Below are 22,184 nucleotides of genomic sequence, written 5' to 3' on the forward strand. Positions count from 1 at the left end.
CAATTTAATCCGTGTCCTTATTCTCGAATTTCTTTTGCAGGCAGTTAATATGTCTTTATCGGTCGGATTGAACTACTATATCCATCATATAGCTGTCATAATCCATAGGAAAAATTGTTCGAAAATTTAGATATTTATTGAAAATTGATTTTTTTTTTCAAAATATCTTGACCAATCTGGGCATTTACGAAATTCAGCATGCTTCATTCATTATTTTATATAAACATATATCTTACTTGAATCGAATCACTTTATTAGTAGCTGTAAAGGAATTATTGGGTATTTTATGCAAAACTTTTCTGTCTTTAAGATATTTTCATCAAATCTCCGAAGCGTATGTGCTCACGTATCCACAATCCTTATCGAATCGGTCAACAATATTATGAGCCTTCTATAGAATCAATCGAAACGTGATTAGGAATATGGTGTAAGGGTATTTAGTCTTCGGCTAGTCAAAGACATTCAATTGCTTTTTGTTGAAGCAGCTTCTCGTTTTCAACGCGTCCTCAGCGCCAATTCGATGCTTGTTACTCGATGGTTCAAGTTAATGGCCGAAATGAGTTTTTATGGCAACTATTTTGGCAGCGTTTTAAGCCATGCAGTTTATCTATTGGCCCAGAGTAGACCGCCGAGCATATGAGTGGCTCGTTCGCACGATGCTAATGCAAGTCCGCAAAGTGCCTTGAAGCTGGGCTATTGAAATAATAATTAGAAGCCGCCGAATGCGAATTGCTGCAGTGAATACACACACAAGCAACACACACACACACACACACACACACCTGCACCTGCTTAGGTGTCGTCTCCAAATTAGATGCTGCAGTGCAACCGCTGCCGATGCTGCTCATGCTGCATTTGGCCACTTTGGACTTCAATCCCGTTGTCGATAACTTACGCAACTAAGCTGCATGCCACTCGCTGGTGTGCGGCACACACACACACACACACACACACATAGAGTGTGGCTGGGGGCCTCTGCAGCATTTGCATTTAATCGGATTTGTTGTCCAGATTACAGGTACGAGCACACATACATACAGATTTCTGATTTGAGCACTGGGCACACAAAAAGAAAATCACTTGTTGTGTAATATCGAGAGTGTGTATACATGTGTGTGTGTGCATGCGTGTGTGTGTGTGTGTGTGTGTGTGTATATTGACCACAACCACTGCCATGACAAATTAACGTTGCTGCCAATTCTTGTTGAGTCTGCCTGCTCCATATTGATCCTCTTGTTGATGCTTCTGCTGTCATGTGGCATATGCTGGGTATTTAATACTCTTATAAAGGGGCATAAATACTTTATGATTTGGTTTCTAAGCGGGCTCGTAAGCAAGGCAATTATAATCGAGAGCTTGCAATCCTGCTTGAGAGATCGACAAGTCATTCAACAACGACAACTCTCAACAAAAACTCGTAGCAAAATCAAGAATATATATATAAGAATATATGATTGAAAATGAATAATATCAGTCGATAACCAAAAATTTAAACATAAAAAAAAATATTTTCACATTTACTCAATCATATTTAAGAATTATCTTTTAAAATTGTTCTTTTTGTTTATTTCCTTTAAGGCTTTGTTTTCCTTTGGGTTGTTTTTAATGCACTCAGTTTACAAAGAAAATAATATAACGAGAATTTAAACCATATCAAAATGATACATTTGAATACTCTTTAAAAATTATTAACATTGTATTTCATTATCTTTAAGCTTGCTTTTAGCATACTCAAATATTAAAATCTATAATATGAAGATTATTTTTCGATAAATATTACGAATATTTTGGAAAATTTCTTAAAATATTTGCTTGACCGATTTTCCAAAATGTCATTTGAGACTTTTCATGTCTAGCTGCATTTTTGGCTTGGCATGTTTTTGTCTTGCTTAAAAGTTATTGAACCTAAAAACTAAGTTTTTTTTTAATTTCACAAAATAGTTAATAGTTAAGATAATTCTTTAAAGTATCTCTAAGCAACCGCACTTGATTTATTTCCTTTAAAAAATTATGCTCTTTTGGAATGCTTTCAGCTTACAACGGCCCATTGTTGACCCAAAGCTGAATAATAGATGTAGCAAAAGCTATGGTCTGCCAGCTAAACGCTAAATAGGTGAGCTCTGCGGGCATGTAACAATTGTGCGTGCAGGTAACAAACCGGAAACATGGTAAGCATTTCCGTTTTATATCAAATATAAAAAATGACTGCTCTTAGACATGTTTGACAAAAGTTGTACATCACCAGAGAGAGAGAGAGAGAGAGACAAAGAGGGAGAGAGAGGGGGGGAGAGAGAGATAGTGTGAGAGGAAGGTATAATTGCATAAATCAAACTCAAACATGTAGCATGAAAAATCGCATTAATTTATCTCCTCAGTGCGCATACAGCCACTGCCTATGGCACAGCATATACAATTCTCCCCCTGCCGCGACTCAGCTAGCGCAAAGGCGCTGTGTAACATATCCGCTTATGTCAATTTTTTTTTTTTTTATTTTTTGCTTGGCAGCAAACGGGAGACGACGTAGTCGTTGGCATCATCATCAACGATTCGCTGCTCCGTTCCGTGCCGTTCCCTTTCGTTCTGATCGTCCCCATTCAGCCAGCCAGTTGTCACTGTCAGTTTTGGCTTCCAGTGTTTGTCACTTGGTTTGTTTGTTTAAATGCAACATTTACTTTATGGATTGTTGCTATATTTTTTCTTCAACTTTCGGCCCGAAAAACACAGCGTATAAATTTCACGTCAATTTCTCTCTACATGGCCGAAATGGAGACCAGCTGTGTGAGAGCTTGACTGATGTGGCCCTTCACAACTTTGCTCCTTTTTAATAACTTGTTCGCACACACACACACACACAGAGACACACACATTGAGCTGACACACACTAATGCGCTAATAACCTGGTTCTTGTGTGCGCTTTAAATGTCCTCTTCACGGTACATAGTTTAAAATTCTTTATAATTGGATTGCTTCATCTAAAAGCAGGCCCCACCTCTTTGCTCCTCGGGTCAGCCCATTTTTTATGGCCACTTTGGACACAGACGTAGTCATAGCCCCTGCAGCCCGTGCTGCTCGTGGCATGTCAAAAAGGATTTTACAGTTGACGCGTACAAACCAAAGCTGCTCACACGGCCACACCCCACCCCCAACCGAACCTTTTTTTTCTATTTTTTTTTTTTTTTTTTTTTTGGTTGCCCGAGCAGACGTGCTCCTCTGACATAGGCCGCACATGTGTGGGTCTTGAAGTGATGATATGTTTCATTTCACACGGCAACCGTTGGCAATCCTTTCGACCGCACACAGACATGCTCATACCGAAAAACGGATGCGAAGCCTCCGCCCACTGCCCACTGGCCGACGAGCGCTGAGATTTATGTTTTCTTGTAAACAAAATAACGGACATGCCGCCGGCAACGGCTCGAGTAGTCCCGAAAAATGTGCACCAAGCGTGAGCTGACATCAGGATTAGGCATGTGCAGGACTGCGTATTCGATTTTCTTTCAATTCCTGTTTATATGATCTCGCGCCTGCTTGTTCTTCTTGTCTGTCTGTGTGTGTGTGTGCGTAGCCGGGGAATTAATTATTCATGGGCTTATAGAAGCTGAAACATCTTATCCCTTCAACAATCTGTGTCTGTGTCTTGGCTTTGGCATGAAGTAAACTTGAGGCAAAAATGAAAAACTTGCTTTAAACTTGAACGCCTTTACAGGCATGTGGCTTTGATATGCAAGCACACAATATAAATTTAGATGTTGTTTCTATAGGAACTATTTGCTATGCTGGGAACAATTGGGGCATTTGTGGCAAATGTTTTGGGAGAATACACAACAGAAAAGTTTTCCATACTCAAATTCCTTTCTCGACTAATCTTTTATAATTTCTGATAAGCTTTAGCTCATATTTAAGGCTTATGGCAGAGCTCATTGATTTCAAGTTTGCTCAAAATTTCGTATTAAAGAAAAGTTTCTTTTATAAATTATTTAATTATTGACCGCGACAGCGACAGCTGACTTCGCCATATATATTACCTCATAATTTTTATGGTTAGATACGTCTCCTGTCGTGCATTAAATGTATCCTGACCAATTCATAATGCTTCCTTCAATGATTTAAGCCCTGGCCCCATGAACACAATCTCGGGCTGAGTTAATGTACCTCGTTAATTAAATAAGCCATAAACGCATATCAAGTAATTAAAAAATCATAAAAAGTTTACAGATTTTTTAATGGCGCTCGAGCAGTAAAATTTGCCTTTATTTAAATATATTTTTTATAATTTGTTTTTTTTTTTTTTTTTTTGTTGAGCATATTTTAGTTTAGACTCTATCTAATCTTAATACAAATTGGCTTAAAATGATGTCTAGACAGAGTGGCTGGAAAATTGTTGCAGCCACACAAATATGAGGCAACATTTGTTATGCCGCATACGTGTCCGCGTCCAGTGAGAATCCGTGGAAACAGCCTGAGGCGGAATGCTGCCGCCGCTGTTATCCTGCCACATGCAAATATTCTAATTTGCATATGTTTAGGAAAACACTCAAAGTTGGGGCAGCGTAGATTTTTATGGAGGTGGCATTAAAAGGAGAACAAATGTGAGGGGGGCGGGCAATACCAAGTTGAGCAAATTATGCTGAGGGGACGTTACGCATACGCACCGTCTGCGCCACAGGTGGAAGGCAACTTGAAAGAAAACACATAAAAAAAAGAAGGAAAAGAAAACCAAAATTGCCCAACGAGCAGCATGCCAAGCGGAAATTGCGCTCAACAGAGAAAGACAGAGAGAGAGAGAGAGAGAGAGAGAGAGAGAGAGAGAGAGCCATTTAACATTCTGTAGCGCTGCTGGTTTCAGTTGCATGTTTGCCATCCAGCTGGCTAATTGAGCAAATCGGTAAATGGCTCTGGCAGCGGCTCACTTCCGGCCCGAGCGTAATTATAAATCAATTGCTTGCGGTGTTTGCTTTGAATTGCATGAATCCGTATCCGTATCTGAATCCAACTCCATCAGCGTCAGCGTCATCGTCAGCGACAACTTTCCGTTTGCGTGACATTTGCTAAATCCTTGGGGCCATTTTTTTTTTGTGCCGCACAAACTCACAGCCGGCAGCCACAATGGGCCACCAACTGGGCCAGACGGCACGCCCACGCCCATGCCCACGCCCACTTCCAATTCCATGCCGACCGCGCGTCAGCACTGAAATCTGAATCGTGCCATTTCTACACATTCGCACGGCTGTTTGTCAGTTTTTGTCTGTCTCCAGTTTGCTTTCAATCTGCGCTGCGCTGCGCTTTTCGTTTTCAATTTCTTTGGAAATTTATTTCATGCAGAAAAGCAAATTTCATAACTTGAACGACCCCGCGCCCCCAACCCAACCACTCCCAAAGCTCTCTCCCACTCTCTACTTGAAAATAAATTCTGTTTATATGCCCTGTAAAGGATATTATTAAAATGCTTGCCGAATATGGAACGCATAGAAAGAAATGTTGCCGAATATTGAAAGTATAATTATTTTTAAACAGCATCGAAAGACGAGACGAGATGTAGTCATGTCTGAATCCCATTATCATATAGATTCATAGATTCATATCATATGCCTCCTATGCAAACAATTGGTCGGTATGATATGCTGATATGCCATATATTTGTCTATCTAGGGTATTTCTGCTTCGGCGTGCCAAACAAGGCTCTTGTTTATTTTTGTATGTGTTTATGCTCGCATTTGATGCGCTGCCTCGGGCTTATATTATTTTTTGTTGCAGCAAACTTCTTGTAAATATTTTGCTGTGTATTTTTTGGTGTGCCGCCCGGCGGCTGCCCGGCTGCTCACTGCCACGCCAGCCCACTGGCTGCTGATCCTGATCCGATTTATGTTATATAAATGTGCACACACGAACCTACATTGATTTGTGTGCCCCAGAGCCCCAAGGCTAAAGTATGTGCCTGGCATTGTTTGCCCGTCGCGGCTGTGGGAAATGGCCCCGTAAACGTTTAATAAAATATGATTTCAATTGATTCACAAGTCGCATTTGAATCGAAATGTGTGATATGCTCGCATTATTCGCTGCTGCTGCTGCTGCTGTTGCTGCCGGTGCCGTTGCCGGTGCTGTCCGTGCCCATCCTTTGGCCCTAACCAGCGGGCAATCAATAAAGCAAAGTGCTCGGACGGGCTGCCGAGCTGGCTGAGCTGCCTCTCGATCTCCAGGGGTTACGTGTCCATTCAAGGCTCATTGCTGTTTGCCTGCGCCCGAGCACCGGCTCGGATTGCTGCCCTTGTCTTGGGCCACAGTTATCCGCTTAGATCACTCAACTAAAAAACTCAATTTGCATATTAATATTATTTGGGTTTTGGCCGTTGCTGTTGTGGCCCCGACTCTACTCTCCTCGCCCCTCTGAGCAACGGCCCTCGCTCGACCTTTTATCAAACAGAAACAACAACAATAACAAACTTCGACTGGCTAGGCAACAGTAGTTGAATTGAATTTGCTGTGCTTCAACGCCTTTTCGGTCTTTGATATGCAATGTGCCTGTGTGTGTGTGTGTGTGTGTGTGTGTGTGCAACACACTCTCAGGAGCATACTTTTAGGCGTTCGCTAAAAGAGCCGTGCTTAATATTAAGCGCCACATCTAAAAACCCTCAAGTAATCCAAGCGTTTTAGACTTTATACATAACTTTATACACCTGTGTTTGGCACGCCGAAGATTAAATATTCGAATATGGCTTCAAAGGGATTTTATCTAAAAGCTTTATTTCGGGTCGGTTTTTTCTAATAAGAGACAAAACTATATAGTAGACCAATTTGATATGCTCTTGCAGATTTGCTCACAATATTTTGAGAAATAAAGAAGTTGTCCATACTACAACATAAAGTTATATAATATAGTAGACAATATATAGTAAGATCCTAGAACTCATTTTAAGACCAATTTTGCCCAAAGAGCTACAGCTTATAGTAAACTTTGGTTCATGATAGAACTTGTTAACGCCAAGGTTTGTTGTTCATAGAAACACTTTATTTTTGTTCAATCGTTCCTATGACAGCCATATGCTAGTATATATAGTTGAAGAGCTTTTCTTGTATTCATTATTAATGATTATAATTGTCTCATTAATAATGAATATTTGCGCATTAATAATGAATACAAGGTATTTTAAAATGATTGCTTGCAAATTTCCGGGTAACATTTACGAGTCAGAAGCAACTGGCAAGGAATGCATCATTTAAGTGTCAGGTTGCAGATGCTTGATAAAGATAAAGAACGCAAGATATGGTATACACATATATGGTATATGGTATATGCTAGTGTGATTTATGAAATTGTCACTGCAGCTGGCATTGCGCATCAATGACAATGGTTACTCTACGCAGTGTTTGTCATTAAACCGAATGAAATTTGTTGCAATGCTGACAGCTGCAATCCAAAAGACGTTTCAGCATCGACATCGACATCGATATGTATCCATAACCAGATGCCCATGCCCAGGCCCTTAAAACCATATACATATATAAATATATGTATATATGTATATGGCCATAACTGCCAGCCATGATGGAGTGCCTGCGACAGCAGAGACAGAGAGCAAGCGAGATTCTCGCATACTTCTGACTGCCACAGTGCTGAGAATAGTGGTTGCTCCACAATGGATTGTGTTGGGCGGTGGGTTTGCGAGGTGGGGTGTTGTCATATAAATCGGCATACATAAAATGTCGTTACAAATATTTTATAACAGGAAATCCGTTATTTATACGCACATTGTGAACGCTGATGCTGATGGAGTGGGTGACATGCTGCTCCCGGTGTGAGTCTTCTCTTGGTAAATATGAATGAATGTTGTTTGCATGTCGCCTGTCGTCTTTCGTCCATACAACCCAGCTCGGCAGCCCAGTCGCTCCGCCTCGACGCCCCGCCTCCGTCGCCGCCAATTTGCAGCGGCAAAATCCTTATGAATTGACTACAATTTTATTTATTATTACTCGTTCTATTTGCAACGCTCTGCTCTCGGCAATTCTCTCGTATTTCTATGGCATTCGACTTGTTTTCAGCCACACAAAATGACGTTCCCAAGGCAATTCCATTATGGCCAACAATCCGCTGGCAAATTGCAAGGCTCAATTGATATTGGCTCTGCTGCATTCTGCAAACAAAGCATTAAGCAACAAAATGATCGAGCGCAACTTTAAACGATTTTCAACGAATAATTGCTCAACAACCTCAAGACCTCGCCTCCACACTCTAGAACCAAGTTATCTAAAAAGTTGATATGAATTATGCAATTAACAGAAATACCCTCTCAAGTCTGAGCCGTACTTCCAAATTCCAAATTTATATATTACTATCAATCGTAGCTTAAATTGAATCAGTTGCCCACGGAATAAAAGGATTAATAGAAAGAAAAAGACTTCTAGGGCATATCCTTGGAAGCACTTGGAACACAGCCATTGTATTAAGATGGATCAAATTTTCAGCATGAGAGCTGGGCAGATGGAACATTTGATTCAAAATGGCCAAGTGCAGGAATGTTTGCTACAGCCCTCAGAGAATTTAGGTGCCACAAGTCTGGCTTCACGATGGATCAAAAGGCAAAGCATCTGGGGATCAATCTGAATCAGCACCTAATTCTTAGGCCGTAAATCAAGACCACAGCTGCCTTTATCAGATGTCTCGCCTAAACTGAATGTCGTGCAATAAGTTCAAACTCCTCCTGCGGGGGACTGTCTCATGCCCAGCTGGATATATTCCAGATCTGGGAAATGGCCCCTATGTCGAACTGGGCTCGGATACGGACGCTCTACGCTGAATATGGAAACTGAAGAGCTACTAACAATTTGCCGCCAGACGAAGCAACTGATCTGAATTTCATGGCAGAACTGCAGTACTTTAAAGATGACATTCAACTATTTTAAACTCAATATGTCTTTAACCAATGATTAGTTTGATAACTCCACAAGCACCCCTCACTTTCTTCTACAGTGCATAGCAACAGCAATGAGCTGAAATTCCTTGCTGAACCTAATTAAAAACAAAAATTCGCGTACATTTTTCCCGATTGTTGTGGTTAACACACAACGCCCCCTCCGCTGCTGTTGCCAGTGTCGGCGCTCCCAACCCCCTGCATATATATAAACACGCATATATCGAGCCTTTGTTTAGAGTGCTGTGAGTAGCGCACTTTATTGGCTCTGGGTTCATGGTTTTGACATGGGCAAGGCCAATACCAGCCTGTAGATGTCCACCTCCCGGAGCTGTGTGACGCACTTGTATTTGTCGTAGCCCATCTGCAACAGCTCCTGCTCCTGCTGCTCCTCCACGGGCAGCATCTGTTGGATGCTTTGGCTGAGCTGTTCCGACGTGCGCTCATAGAGTTTACGCGCATCCGCACGAAATAGCTGAATGGCCTGCAGCAGCTCTGCATGTCTCTGGTGGATCTGCTCATCGCCGTGCAAGAACTGATTGTGAGCGGCCAACAGACGCATCACAATGAAGCGACGATAGCGCTGCTTCACATGCCCAATTGTGGGCTCCAGCTCCGGTCGGGCTCGCCTGTAGCTCAGCAGCGTCAAGATTAGAATGAGCAGCATTTTGAAGCCGACAATAAGCAGCATCAGTGCCATTGGCTTATCGTCCACACGTGCCAGCTGTTGCTGCCAGCAGAACAGATCGCAACCATGCACCCAATGACTATAGTCCAAGAGGCCAACAAGAAAGATGCAACCGACACAAACTACGGCCAGGGCATCGTAGTGCAGGCACAGCAGCAGTCGGAGATGTTGCAAGATTCCGAACATTTTCCAATGGGATGACAGGAATATCATCGGGTTTTGAAATTTCAATTTTGACTGAAAAAAACTTTAGCTGCTAAGGAACTGCCTTAAAAATCAGTTTCAAAGATTTTAGTGACTCTTAATGAAATTCCCTGTTTGAATGTAGACTCTTCTCCTCCTGGGACACAAAGGGTTATTTTCTTTCACTTGACATCCACTCTATAGCTAGACTTGTCACATGTGAAACTTGCTGTCATTGACTGATTGATTGATTGTCTGATTGATTGATTATTACAGATTGATAAGCATACTATACTATGCTCATCAATCAATCAAAAAGACTGCACATCAAATAAAAATATTGGATAGCTTTGGTACTTAAGTCTGGCTATAATATTAAATATTTCAGGAAAAATATGGTTCGGCTTAGGCTCCGGTTATAGGTTTGGCTTAGAATTTCTTTTTCGACCCAGTTAACAGCCTTGCCTGCAAAAATTCCATAATTGATAAGAATTTTAGAAATGTTTTTGGTAGGTTGTGTGCTATGTACTTTATTTACAGATGTGTTTTCCTAGTCATAATACAGATCTTCCTGAGACAGAGCTGTTCGTTCTGTGGGCAACAATGGATTGTGCCGCCGTTGGTCCGGCTGTGTGGCATGTCGCCGCCAATCCACCAGCGGCGGATGATGACGCGGCGGTGTGGAATGCAGTGGCCTTTGCTGATAGAAGTGCTTGTGAATGGTCACCGGACGCAGGTTTAGCTTGAGCTGTTCGGCGCGCTTGTTGGCTAAATAGTGTTTGCGATCTATGTAGTCCACATTGCGTTTGACGCCAAAGACCAGATGGAGGAAGGGTTTCACCAGCACGCTCAGCGCAACAAAGCCCAGAAAGCCAAAGACGACGGGCGAGATCAAAGTGAAGAGGAAAACGCCCAGTGTGAAGGGATTGAGAACGGTGAAAAAGGCAACGAACTTGATGAAGGGATATAAAACGTGACCCACATGATTGACCCACTCCTTCTTCTTCTTCTTGAACAGGCTGTTGTGGCGCAGCAGATACTTGATCTTGCTAAAGGGTGCCTTTGTGCTGGTCACAGGTCGCTTCGTTGTCACTAACTGCAGAATTGTGGTCTGAGCCATCGGCTTGTGTGGATAGTTGTGGGAGTAGTGGCCGTGGTGCGAGTGGTAGGGCTGCTTGGTGGGATTGGCAAAGATCAGTTGAGCCTGCTGACCCAGTACGGGCTGGTGGCCTGAGGGCTTTCTGCGCTTCTTTTTTTTCTTTTTCTTATCCTTCTTCTTGCGTTTCTTCTTGCGCTTCTTCTTGCCGCGGCGTCGCTTGCGCTTGCGGCGACGGCGGATGCGCTTGCGGCGACGCCGAATTCGCTTGCGTTTCCGCTTCTGACTATCCTTGGCGCGTGAGGACTCCGCAGGCAGCTTTGTGCTGGTCTTGTGCTGCTCCAGCGGCTCAGCTGCTGGCTGTAGTACCACAAAGGCATTCTCCTGTTGCTGCAGGTCCTGATCCAGCTGCTCGAACACGTCAAAGGGCTGCACTGTGGTGGTGCCACTGACAAGCCTATCCTGCTCCATTTGGAGCTGCTGTAGTATGTTAAAGCTAACGTTTGGCCCTTTGTGCTGCTGCAGTTGCTGCTCCTGCTCCAGCGCCAAGTGCTCCAGCACACTGAAGGGTTTCACTGTGGTCGTGTGTTTAAGTTCCTCCTCCAAATCCAGATCCAGTTGCTGCAGCACATGAAAGGGCTTCGAAGTTGTAGCTGCAATCCCTTCCGATTGCGTTTCCCAAAGCAGCTGTGCTTGTGGTTGGCGCAGGCCACGCCCATGCTGCTCCCCGTCAGAGAGCGGCTGCTGCATCAGTTGCGCATACAAAGTTTCATAAATTTTTGCAAAATTAAAAACATATAGGGGATCTGCAGGGCCAACGCACCCATTGCGGCCATCAGCACAGCCCTTTACAGGCTGCTGCTGCTGCTGCTGCTGCTGCGGGGCGCTAAACTGAAACTTTGCTAATCCATCACGCCTCTGCGGCAGCTTCGGCCCGATCTCTGGCTGGGTGCGTGCCTGGCCGCAGTTTTGTAAAATCAACAAAAATATAACAAAGTTGGTAACAACACTTTCGGCATTCCGTCTTTGCCCCATTTCATTTCATTTTGAACAACTTTGCAGGACTGCGCCACTGGACGTAGAACGCGCCAGTCGCGCTCAGTTTTTTTTGGTAGGGCACCGGTCCGACTCGGGTTTTTGATGTTTGATTTAATTTCAACTTTTGCGCTCGACTTGCGAACTTCAACTGACGCTCCGCTCTGGCCATTGCCACATCATCAGCTCGGTCGTCAGCTAGTTAGACAGTCGTCAGTCGGTCAGTCTGTCAGTTGGCCCAAGAACTTGGCAACTTGTTGAGCTGGTTGGCCCTGCGACAAGCACATTTCATTTCATTTCATTTATGTGCTTGGACTTGATTTCTGGCTTGTTCTTTTCCATTCCCATTTTCGTTTTCAGTTTTCTTTGCTTGTAGTTTTGTTATAAAAGTAAAATTTATTGCTGCTTAGTACATCATCAACGGTTTCTGTTATGACAAGTTGCCCGTACTTATATTTAACAACTTGTGAAGCACTTAATTATGTTTTGAGCGCAACAACCGAAAACTGCTGCCTAACTTGTACGGCAACCAAGTTAACGCCAGCAACAACAACAAGTAAGAGTGCTTTTGGCCACAAACAGTTTTCGACTAGGCAATACCCTGTTCTCAGTGCCGAGCTGCCTTTACACATATTTAAACCTCATCAATATCCTGAATACCTACTCAAACACGACCAGCAACTATGCTTCTTCCATTTTCCGATACCAAGGGTAACGTGTTCTTGGATAACTTCGGTGCTTATATATATCATGACCCCCAACAAAGTGTTTATATTAAAATTTGTGGTATACGCGGTGAGTTATCAAAAAGTAAAAGAATGCAGATCTGCATTAATTCTACGTGACAAATTAGGTCTATCTAGCTCTTATAATCTTCGAGTTATGCTCAAAAACCCATGCGTCAAAGTAGTATTTTATTGATATGAAGAAAATTATACGAGAAATCGAAATAAAATGATAAACTCGTACTGCATTTGGTATTGAAATACATATATTATAAATATAAAGTCTGTAGCTTTAGACGGACAAATGGGCAGAGCTCACATGCGTCTGCATAAAATCATAACACCCCAACAATGCACACATTTAATGGGTACAGGGCATAACAACAACTTAGAACATTTTGGGGCAAAGGCGAAAGCGAGACTATCACAACAGGAATTATGTGAACTGGCATGCAAAAGACTTTGGAAAGTGCTTAGTGGCCAATTGGAGTTGCAGTTGGCTGGCTGCCTGGCGGCTCTGGGGTCAGCATATTTTTCAACCCATGCCAATGCATTTACTGCTTTTGCCATATAACTATTAAAGGGCCTTCTTAGATATGTGTTTTAGTTAAGTTTGAGTTAGGATTGCGGCCTGGACAAAGTTTTGCCGAAGCGCTAGTAAATCATAAGATTAGTTCTTGAACCATACAGCATTAAGCGCCTTAACGATAAATGTGCCAAGAATTCAAACGGCCAGCACTTAATTGCCATTGTTTATTATAGCCTCTAGGATATGCGAGGCAATTGCACAACACTGAAGCTATATTTGTTAAAAATGCTATCAATGATATATGCTGGCTTAATTGCTCTTGTCACGAGTGCTGCATTTTCAATGAAATATTTACATTTTGCTTAATTTCTGCTTTGAGGTCAATTTTCGGTCTAATTTAATCAAATTTGCACAAGGTTTGACTCATGGTTTGGATTAATTGTGCATCAAAATCTGGCAACGCTATTTTTGGTCGAAATTCATGTAAAAAAATTGAACCCTTAAATATCCTATATAGACATAGATCGAAATTTTCCCACCCCATAACTCGCCCAAAACTCAACCGATTTTCACGAGGCTTACATTTTTGTTCATGCTTTGACCTCTATATAAATTGTGTATCAAAATCTGGCAACGCTATTTTTGGTCGAAATTCATATACAAATTGTACCCTCAAATATCATATATAGATATAGGTCGAAATTTCCCACCCCCATAACTCGGCCAAAACTCAACCGATTTTACCAAGGTTTACATTTATGTTCATGTTTTGACCTCCATATTAATTGTACATTAAAATCTGGCAACGCTATTCTTGGTCGAAATTCATGTAAAAAATTGTACACGCAAATATCTCAAATATCTTATATGGACATAAGTCAAAATTTCTCACCCCCATAACTCGGCCAAAACTCAACCGATTTTCACGAGATTTGGATTTTTGTTCATTTGACCTCTATATTAATTGTGTATCAAAATCTGGCAACGCTATTTTTGGTCGAAATTCATGTAAAAATTGTATCCTCAAATATCATATATAGACATAGGTTGAAATTTCCCGCCCCCATAACTCGGCCGAAACTCAACCTATTTTCACGAGGTTTACATTTTTGTTCATGGTTTGACCTCTATATTAATTGTGCATCAAAATCTGGCAACGCTATTTTTGGTCGAAATTCATGTAAAAAATTGTACTCTCAAATATCCTATATGGACATAAGTGAAAATTTCCCACCCCCATAATATGGTCAAAACTCAACCGATTTTCACGAGGTTTGGATTTTTGTTCATGGTTTGACCTCTATATTAATTGTGCATCAAAATCTGGCAACGCTATTTTTGGTCGAAAATCATGTAAAAAATTGTACCCTCAAATATCCTATGTGGACATAAGTGAAAATTTCCCACCCCCATAACATGGTCAAAACTCAACAGATTTTCACGAGGTTTGGATTTTTGTTCATGGTTTGACCGCTATATTAATTGTGCATTAAAATCTGGCAACGCTATTTTTGGTCGAAATTCATGTAAAAAAATTGAAATATCCTATATAGACATAAGTCGAAATTTTCCTACCCCATAACTCGGCCTAAACTTAACCGATTTTCACGAGGCTTACATTTTTGTTCATGGTTTGACCTCTATATTAATTGTGTATCAAAATCTGGCAACGCTATTTTTGGTCGAAATTCATGTAAAAATTGTACCCTCAAATATCATATATAGATTTAGGTCGAAATTTCCCACCCCCATAAGTCGGCCAAAACTCAACCGATTTTCACGAGGTTTACATTTTTGTTCATGGTTTGACCTCTATATTAATTGTGCATCAAAATCTGGCAACGCTATTTTTGGTCGAAATTCATGTAAAAATTGTACCCTCAAATATCATATATAGATATAGGTCGAAATTTCCCACCCCCATAACTCGGCCAAAACTCAACCTATTTTCACGAGGTTTACATTTTTGTTCATGGTTTGACCCCTATATTAATTGTGCATCAAAATCTGGCAACGCTATTTTTGGCCGAAATCCATGTAAAAAATTGTACCCTCAAATATCATATATAGACATAGGTTGAAATTTCCCACCCCCATAAATCGGCCAAAACTCAACCGATTTTCACGAGGTTTGGATTTTTGTTCATGGTTTGACCTCTATGTTAATTGTGCATTAAAATCTGGCAACGCTATTTTTGGTCGAAATTCATGTACAAAAATTGAAATATCCTATATAGACATAAGTCGAAATTTTCCCACCCCATAACTCGGCCTAAACTTAACCGATTTTCACGAGGCTTACATTTTTGTTCATGGTTTGACCTCTATATTAATTGTGTATCCAAATCTGGCAACGCTATTTTTGGTCGAAATTCATGTAAAAAATTGTACCCTCAAATATCCTATGTGGACATAAGTGAAAATGTCCCACCCCCATAAATCGGCCAAAACTCAACCGATTTTCACGAGGTTTACATTTTTATTCATGGTTTGACCTCTATATTAATTGGGCATCAAAATCTGGCAACGCTATTTTTGGTCAAAATTCATGTAAAAATTGTACCCTCAAATATCATATATATATATAGGTCGAAATTTCCCACCCCCATAACTCGGCCAAAACTCAACCTATTTTCACGAGGTTTACATTTTTGTTCATGGTTTGACCTCTATATTAATTGTGCATCAAAATCTGGCAACGCTATTTTTGGTCGAAATCCATGTAAAAAATTGTACCCTCAAATATCATATATAGACAGAGGTTGAAATTTCCCACCCCCATAAATCGGCCAAAACTCAACCGATTTTCACGAGGTTTGGATTTTTGTTCATGGTTTGACCTCTATGTTAATTGTGCATCAAAATCTGGCAACGCTATTTTTGGTCGAAAATCATGTAAAAAATTGTACCCTCAAATATCCTATGTGGACATAAGTGAAAATTTCCCACCCCCATAACATGGTCAAACTCAACCGATTTTCACGAGGTTTGGATTTTTGTTCATGGTTTGACCTATATGTTAATTGTGCATCAAAATCTGGCAACGCTATTTTTGGTCGAAATTCATGTAAAAAATTGTACCCTCAAATATCCTATGTGGACATAAGTGAAAATTTCCCACCCCCATAAATCGGCCAAAACTCAACCGATTTTCACGAGGTTTGGATTTTTGTTCATGGTTTGACCTCTATGTTAATTGTGCATCAAAATCTGGCAACGCTATTTTTGGTCGAAATTCATGTAAAAATTGTACCCTCAAATATCATATATAGATATAGGTCGAAATCTCCCACCCCCATAACTCGGCCAAAACTCAACCTATTTTCACGAGGTTTACATTTTTGTTCATGGTTTGACCTCTATATTAATTGTGCATCAAAATCTGGCAACGCTATTTTTCAAATATCATATATAGATTTAGGTCGAAATTTCCACCATAACTCGGCCAAAACTCAACTAAAGGTACATTTTTGTTCATGGTTTGACCTCATAAACTCAACCGATTTTCACGAGGTTTACATTTTTGTTCATGGTTTGACCTCTATATTAATTGGACATCAAAATCTGGCAACGCTATTTTTGGTCGAAATTCATGTAAAAATTGTACCCTCAAATATCATATATAGATATAGGTGAAATTTCCCACCCCCATAACTCGGCCAAAACTCAACCTATTTTCACGAGGTTTACATTTTTGTTCATGGTTTGACCTCTATATTAATTGTGCATCAAAATCTGGCAACGCTATTTTTGGTCGAAATTCATGTAAAAATTGTACCCTCAAATATCCTATGTGGACATAAGTGAAAATTTCCCACCCCCATAAATCGGCCAAAACTCAACCGATTTTCACGAGGTTTACATTTTTGTTCATGGTTTGACCTCTATATTAATTGGGCATCAAAATCTGGCAACGCTATTTTTGGTCGAAATTCATGTAAAAATTGTAGCCTCAAATATCATATATAGATATAGGTCGAAATTTCCCACCCCCATTACTCGGCCAAAACTCAACCTATTTTCACGAGGTTTACATTTTTGTTCATGGTTTGACCTCTATATTAATTGTGCATCAAAATCTGGCAACGCTATTTTTGGTCGAAATCCATGTAAAAAATTGTACCCTCAAATATCATATATAGACATAGGTTGAAATTTCCCACCCCCATAAATCGGCCAAAACTCAACCGATTTTCACGAGGTTTGGATTTTTGTTCATGGTTTAAACTCTATGTTAATTGTGCATCAAAATCTGGCAACGCTATTTTTGGTCGAAAATCATGTAAAAAATTGTACCCTCAAATATCCTATGTGGACATAAGTGAAAATTTCCCACCCCCATAACATGGTCAAAACTCAACCGATTTTCACGAGGTTTGGATTTTTGTTCATGGTTTGACCTATATGTTAATTGTGCATCAAAATCTGGCAACGCTATTTTTGGTCGAATTTCATGTAAAAATTGTACCATCAAATATCATATATACCCATAGGTCGAAATTTCCCACCCCCATAACTCGGCCAAAACTCAACCTATTTTCACCTGGTTTACATTTTTGTTCATGGTTTGACCTCTATATTAATTGTGCATCAAAATCTGGCAACGCTATTTTTGGTCGAAATTCATGTAAAAATTGTACCCTCAAATATCATATATAGATTTAGGTCGAAATTTCCCACCCCCATAAATCGGCCAAAACTCAACCTATTTTCACGAGGTTTACATTTTTGTTCATGGTTTGACTTCTATATTAATTGTGCATCAAAATCTGGCAACGCTATTCTTGGTCGAAATTCATGTAAAAAATTGTACCCTCAAATATCATATATAAATATAGGTCGAAATTTCCCACCCCCATAACTCGGCCAAAACTCAACCTATTTTCACGAGGTTTACATTTTTGTTCATGGTTTGACCTCTATATTAATTGTGCATCAAAATCTGGCAACGCTATTTTTGGTCGAAATTCATGTAAAAAATTGTACCCTCAAATATCCTATGTGGACATAAGTGAAAATTTCCCACCCCCATAAATCGGCCAAAACTCAACCGATTTTCACTAGGTTTACATTTTTGTTCATGGTTTGACCTCTATATTAATTGGGCATCAAAATCTGGCAACGCTATTTTTGGTCGAAATTCATGTAAAAATTGTACCCTCAAATATCATATATAGATATAGGTCGAAATTTCCCACCCCCATTACTCGGCCAAAACTCAACCTATTTTCACGAGGTTTACATTTTTGTTCATGGTTTGACCTCTATATTAATTGTGCATCAAAATCTGGCAACGCTATTTTTGGTCGAAATCCATGTAAAAAATTGTACCCTCAAATATCATATATAGACATAGGTTGAAATTTCCCACCCCCATAAATCGGCCAAAACTCAACCGATTTTCACGAGGTTTGGATTTTTGTTCATGGTTTAAACTCTATGTTAATTGTGCATTAAAATCTGGCAACGCTATTTTTGGTCGAAAATCATGTAAAAAATTGTACCCTCAAATATCCTATGTGGACATAAGTGAAAATTTCCCACCCCCATAACATGGTCAAAACTCAACCGATTTTCACGAGGTTTGGATTTTTGTTCATGGTTTGACCTATATGTTAATTGTGCATCAAAATCTGGCAACGCTATTTTTGGTCGAATTTCATGTAAAAATTGTACCATCAAATATCATATATACCCATAGGTCGAAATTTCCCACCCCCATAACTCGGCCAAAACTCAACCTATTTTCACCTGGTTTACATTTTTGTTCATGGTTTGACCTCTATATTAATTGTGCATCAAAATCTGGCAACGCTATTTTTGGTCGAAATTCATGTAAAAATTGTACCCTCAAATATCATATATAGATTTAGGTCGAAATTTCCCACCCCCATAAATCGGCCAAAACTCAACCTATTTTCACGAGGTTTACATTTTTGTTCATGGTTTGACTTCTATATTAATTGTGCATCAAAATCTGGCAACGCTATTCTTGGTCGAAATTCATGTAAAAAATTGTACCCTCAAATATCATATATAAATATAGGTCGAAATTTCCCACCCCCATAACTCGGCCAAAACTCAACCTATTTTCACGAGGTTTACATTTTTGTTCATGGTTTGACCTCTATATTAATTGTGCATCAAAATCTGGCAACGCTATTTTTGGCCGAAATCCATGTAAAAAATTGTACCCTCAAATATCATATATAGACATAGGTTGAAATTTCCCACCCCCATAACTCGGCCAAAACTCAACCTATTTTCACGAGGTTTACATTTTTGTTCATGGTTTGACCTCTATATTAATTGTGCATCAAAATCTGGCAACGCTATTTTTGGTCGAAATTCATGTAAAAAATTGTACCCTCAAATATCCTATGTGGACATAAGTGAAAATTTCCCACCCCCATAAATCGGCCAAAACTCAACCGATTTTCACGAAGTTTACATTTTTGTTCATGGTTTGACCTCTATATTAATTGGGCATCAAAATCTGGCAACGCTATTTTTGGTCGAAATTCATGTAAAAATTGTACCCTCAAATATCATATATAGATATAGGTCGAAATTTCCCACCCCCATTACTCGGCCAAAACTCAACCTATTTTCACGAGGTTTACATTTTTGTTCATGGTTTGACCTCTATATTAATTGTGCATCAAAATCTGGCAACGCTATTTTTGGTCGAAATCCATGTAAAAAATTGTACCCTCAAATATCATATATAGACATAGGTTGAAATTTCCCACCCCCATAAATCGGCCAAAACTCAACCGATTTTCACGAGGTTTGGATTTTTGTTCATGGTTTGACCTCTATGTTAATTGTGCATCAAAATCTGGCAACGCTATTTTTGGTCGAAAATCATGTAAAAAATTGTACCCTCGAATATCCTATGTGGACATAAGTGAAAATTTCCCACCCCCATAACATGGTCAAAACTCAACCGATTTTCACGAGGTTTGGATTTTTGTTCATGGTTTGACCTATATGTTAATTGTGCATCAAAATCTGGCAACGCTATTTTTGGTCGAATTTCATGTAAAAATTGTACCCTCAAATATCATATATACCCATAGGTCGAAATTTCCCACCCCCATAACTCGGCCAACTAAACTCAACCTATGTTCACCTGGTTTACATTTTTGTTCATGGTTTGACCTCTATATTAATTGTGCATCAAAATCTGGCAACGCTATTTTTGGTCGAAATTCATGTAAAAATTGTACCCTCAAATATCATATATAGATTTAGGTCGAAATTTCCCACCCCCATAACTCGGCCAAAACTCAACCTTTTTTCACGAGGTTTACATTTTTGTTCATGGTTTGACCTCTATATTAATTGTGCATCAAAATCTGGCAACGCTATTTTTGGTCGAAATTCATGTAAAAAATTGTACCCACAAATATCCTATGTGGACATAAGTGAAAATTTCCCACCCCCATAAGTCGGCCAAAACTCAACCGATTTTCACGAGGCTTACATTTTTGTTCATGGTTTGACCTCTATATTAATTGGAAATCAAAATCTGGCAACGCTATTTTTGGTCGAAATTCATGTAAAAATTGTACCCTCAAATATCATATATAGATATAGGTCGAAATTTCCCACCCCCATAACTCGGCCAAAACTCAACCTATTTTCACGAGGTTTACATTTTTGTTCATGGTTTGACCTCTATATTAATTGTGCATCAAAATCTGGCAACGCTATTTTTGGTCGAAATTCATGTAAAAAATTGTACCCTCAAATATCCTATGTGGACATAAGTGAAAATTTCCCACCCCCATAAATCGGCCAAAACTCAACCTATTTTCACGAGGTTTACATTTTTGTTCATGGTTTGACCTCTATATTAATTGTGCATCAAAATCTGGCAACGCTATTTTTGGTCGAAATCCATGTAAAAAATTGTACCCTCAAATATCATATATAGACATAGGTTGAAATTTCCCACCCCCATAAATCGGCCAAAACTCAACCGATTTTCACGAGGTTTGGATTTTTGTTCATGGTTTAAACTCTATGTTAATTGTGCATCAAAATCTGGCAACGCTATTTTTGGTCGAAAATCATGTAAAAAATTGTACCCTCAAATATCCTATGTGGACATAAGTGAAAATTTCCCACCCCCATAACATGGTCAAAACTCAACCGATTTTCACGAGGTTTGGATTTTTGTTCATGGTTTGACCTATATGTTAATTGTGCATCAAAATCTGGCAACGCTATTTTTGGTCGAATTTCATGTAAAAATTGTACCATCAAATATCATATATACCCATAGGTCGAAATTTCCCACCCCCATAACTCGGCCAAAACTCAACCTATTTTCACCTGGTTTACATTTTTGTTCATGGTTTGACCTCTATATTAATTGTGCATCAAAATCTGGCAACGCTATTTTTGGTCGAAATTCATGTAAAAATTGTACCCTCAAATATCATATATAGATTTAGGTCGAAATTTCCCACCCCCATAAATCGGCCAAAAGTCAACCTATTTTCACGAGGTTTACATTTTTGTTCATGGTTTGACTTCTATATTAATTGTGCATCAAAATCTGGCAACGCTATTATTGGTCGAAATTCATGTAAAAAATTGTACCCTCAAATATCATATATAAATATAGGTCGAAATTTCCCACCCCCATAACTCGGCCAAAACTCAACCTATTTTCACGAGGTTTACATTTTTGTTCATGGTTTGACCTCTATATTAATTGTGCATCAAAATCTGGCAACGCTATTTTTGGTCGAATTTCATGTAAAAAATTGTACCCTCAAATATCCTATATGGACATAAGTGAAAATTTCCCACCCCCATAATATGGTCAAAACTCAACCGATTTTCACGAGGTTTGGATTTTTGTTCATGGTTTGACCTCTATATTAATTGTGCATCAAAATCTGGCAACGCTATTTTTGGTCGAAAATCATGTAAAAAATTGTACCCTCAAATATCATATATAGACATAGGTCGAAATTTCCCGCCCCCATAACTCGGCCAAAACTTA

At 39.7% G+C, this 22,184-nt stretch overlaps 2 protein-coding genes across 2 annotated transcripts; both read right to left on the reverse strand.

The window, feature by feature from the left end:
- Positions 1 to 9,118: 9,118 nt before the first annotated feature.
- On the reverse strand, positions 9,119 to 9,832 carry LOC6623084 (uncharacterized). The gene has a single exon (XM_002046684.4). It carries the CDS (start codon positions 9,805 to 9,807, stop codon positions 9,181 to 9,183), a length of 627 nt encoding a protein of 208 aa, XP_002046720.2. The 5' UTR covers positions 9,808 to 9,832; the 3' UTR covers positions 9,119 to 9,180.
- Positions 9,833 to 10,292: 460 nt separating this feature from the next.
- Positions 10,293 to 12,021, reverse strand: LOC6623117 (uncharacterized). Its single transcript, XM_002046685.3, has one exon. It carries the CDS (start codon positions 11,906 to 11,908, stop codon positions 10,328 to 10,330), a length of 1,581 nt encoding a protein of 526 aa, XP_002046721.1. The 5' UTR covers positions 11,909 to 12,021; the 3' UTR covers positions 10,293 to 10,327.
- Between the last annotated feature and the right edge of the window lie 10,163 nt (positions 12,022 to 22,184).

The sequence above is a fragment of the Drosophila virilis genome, chromosome 3, assembly GCF_030788295.1.
Source record: "Drosophila virilis strain 15010-1051.87 chromosome 3, Dvir_AGI_RSII-ME, whole genome shotgun sequence".
Taxonomy (NCBI): domain Eukaryota; kingdom Metazoa; phylum Arthropoda; class Insecta; order Diptera; family Drosophilidae; genus Drosophila; species Drosophila virilis.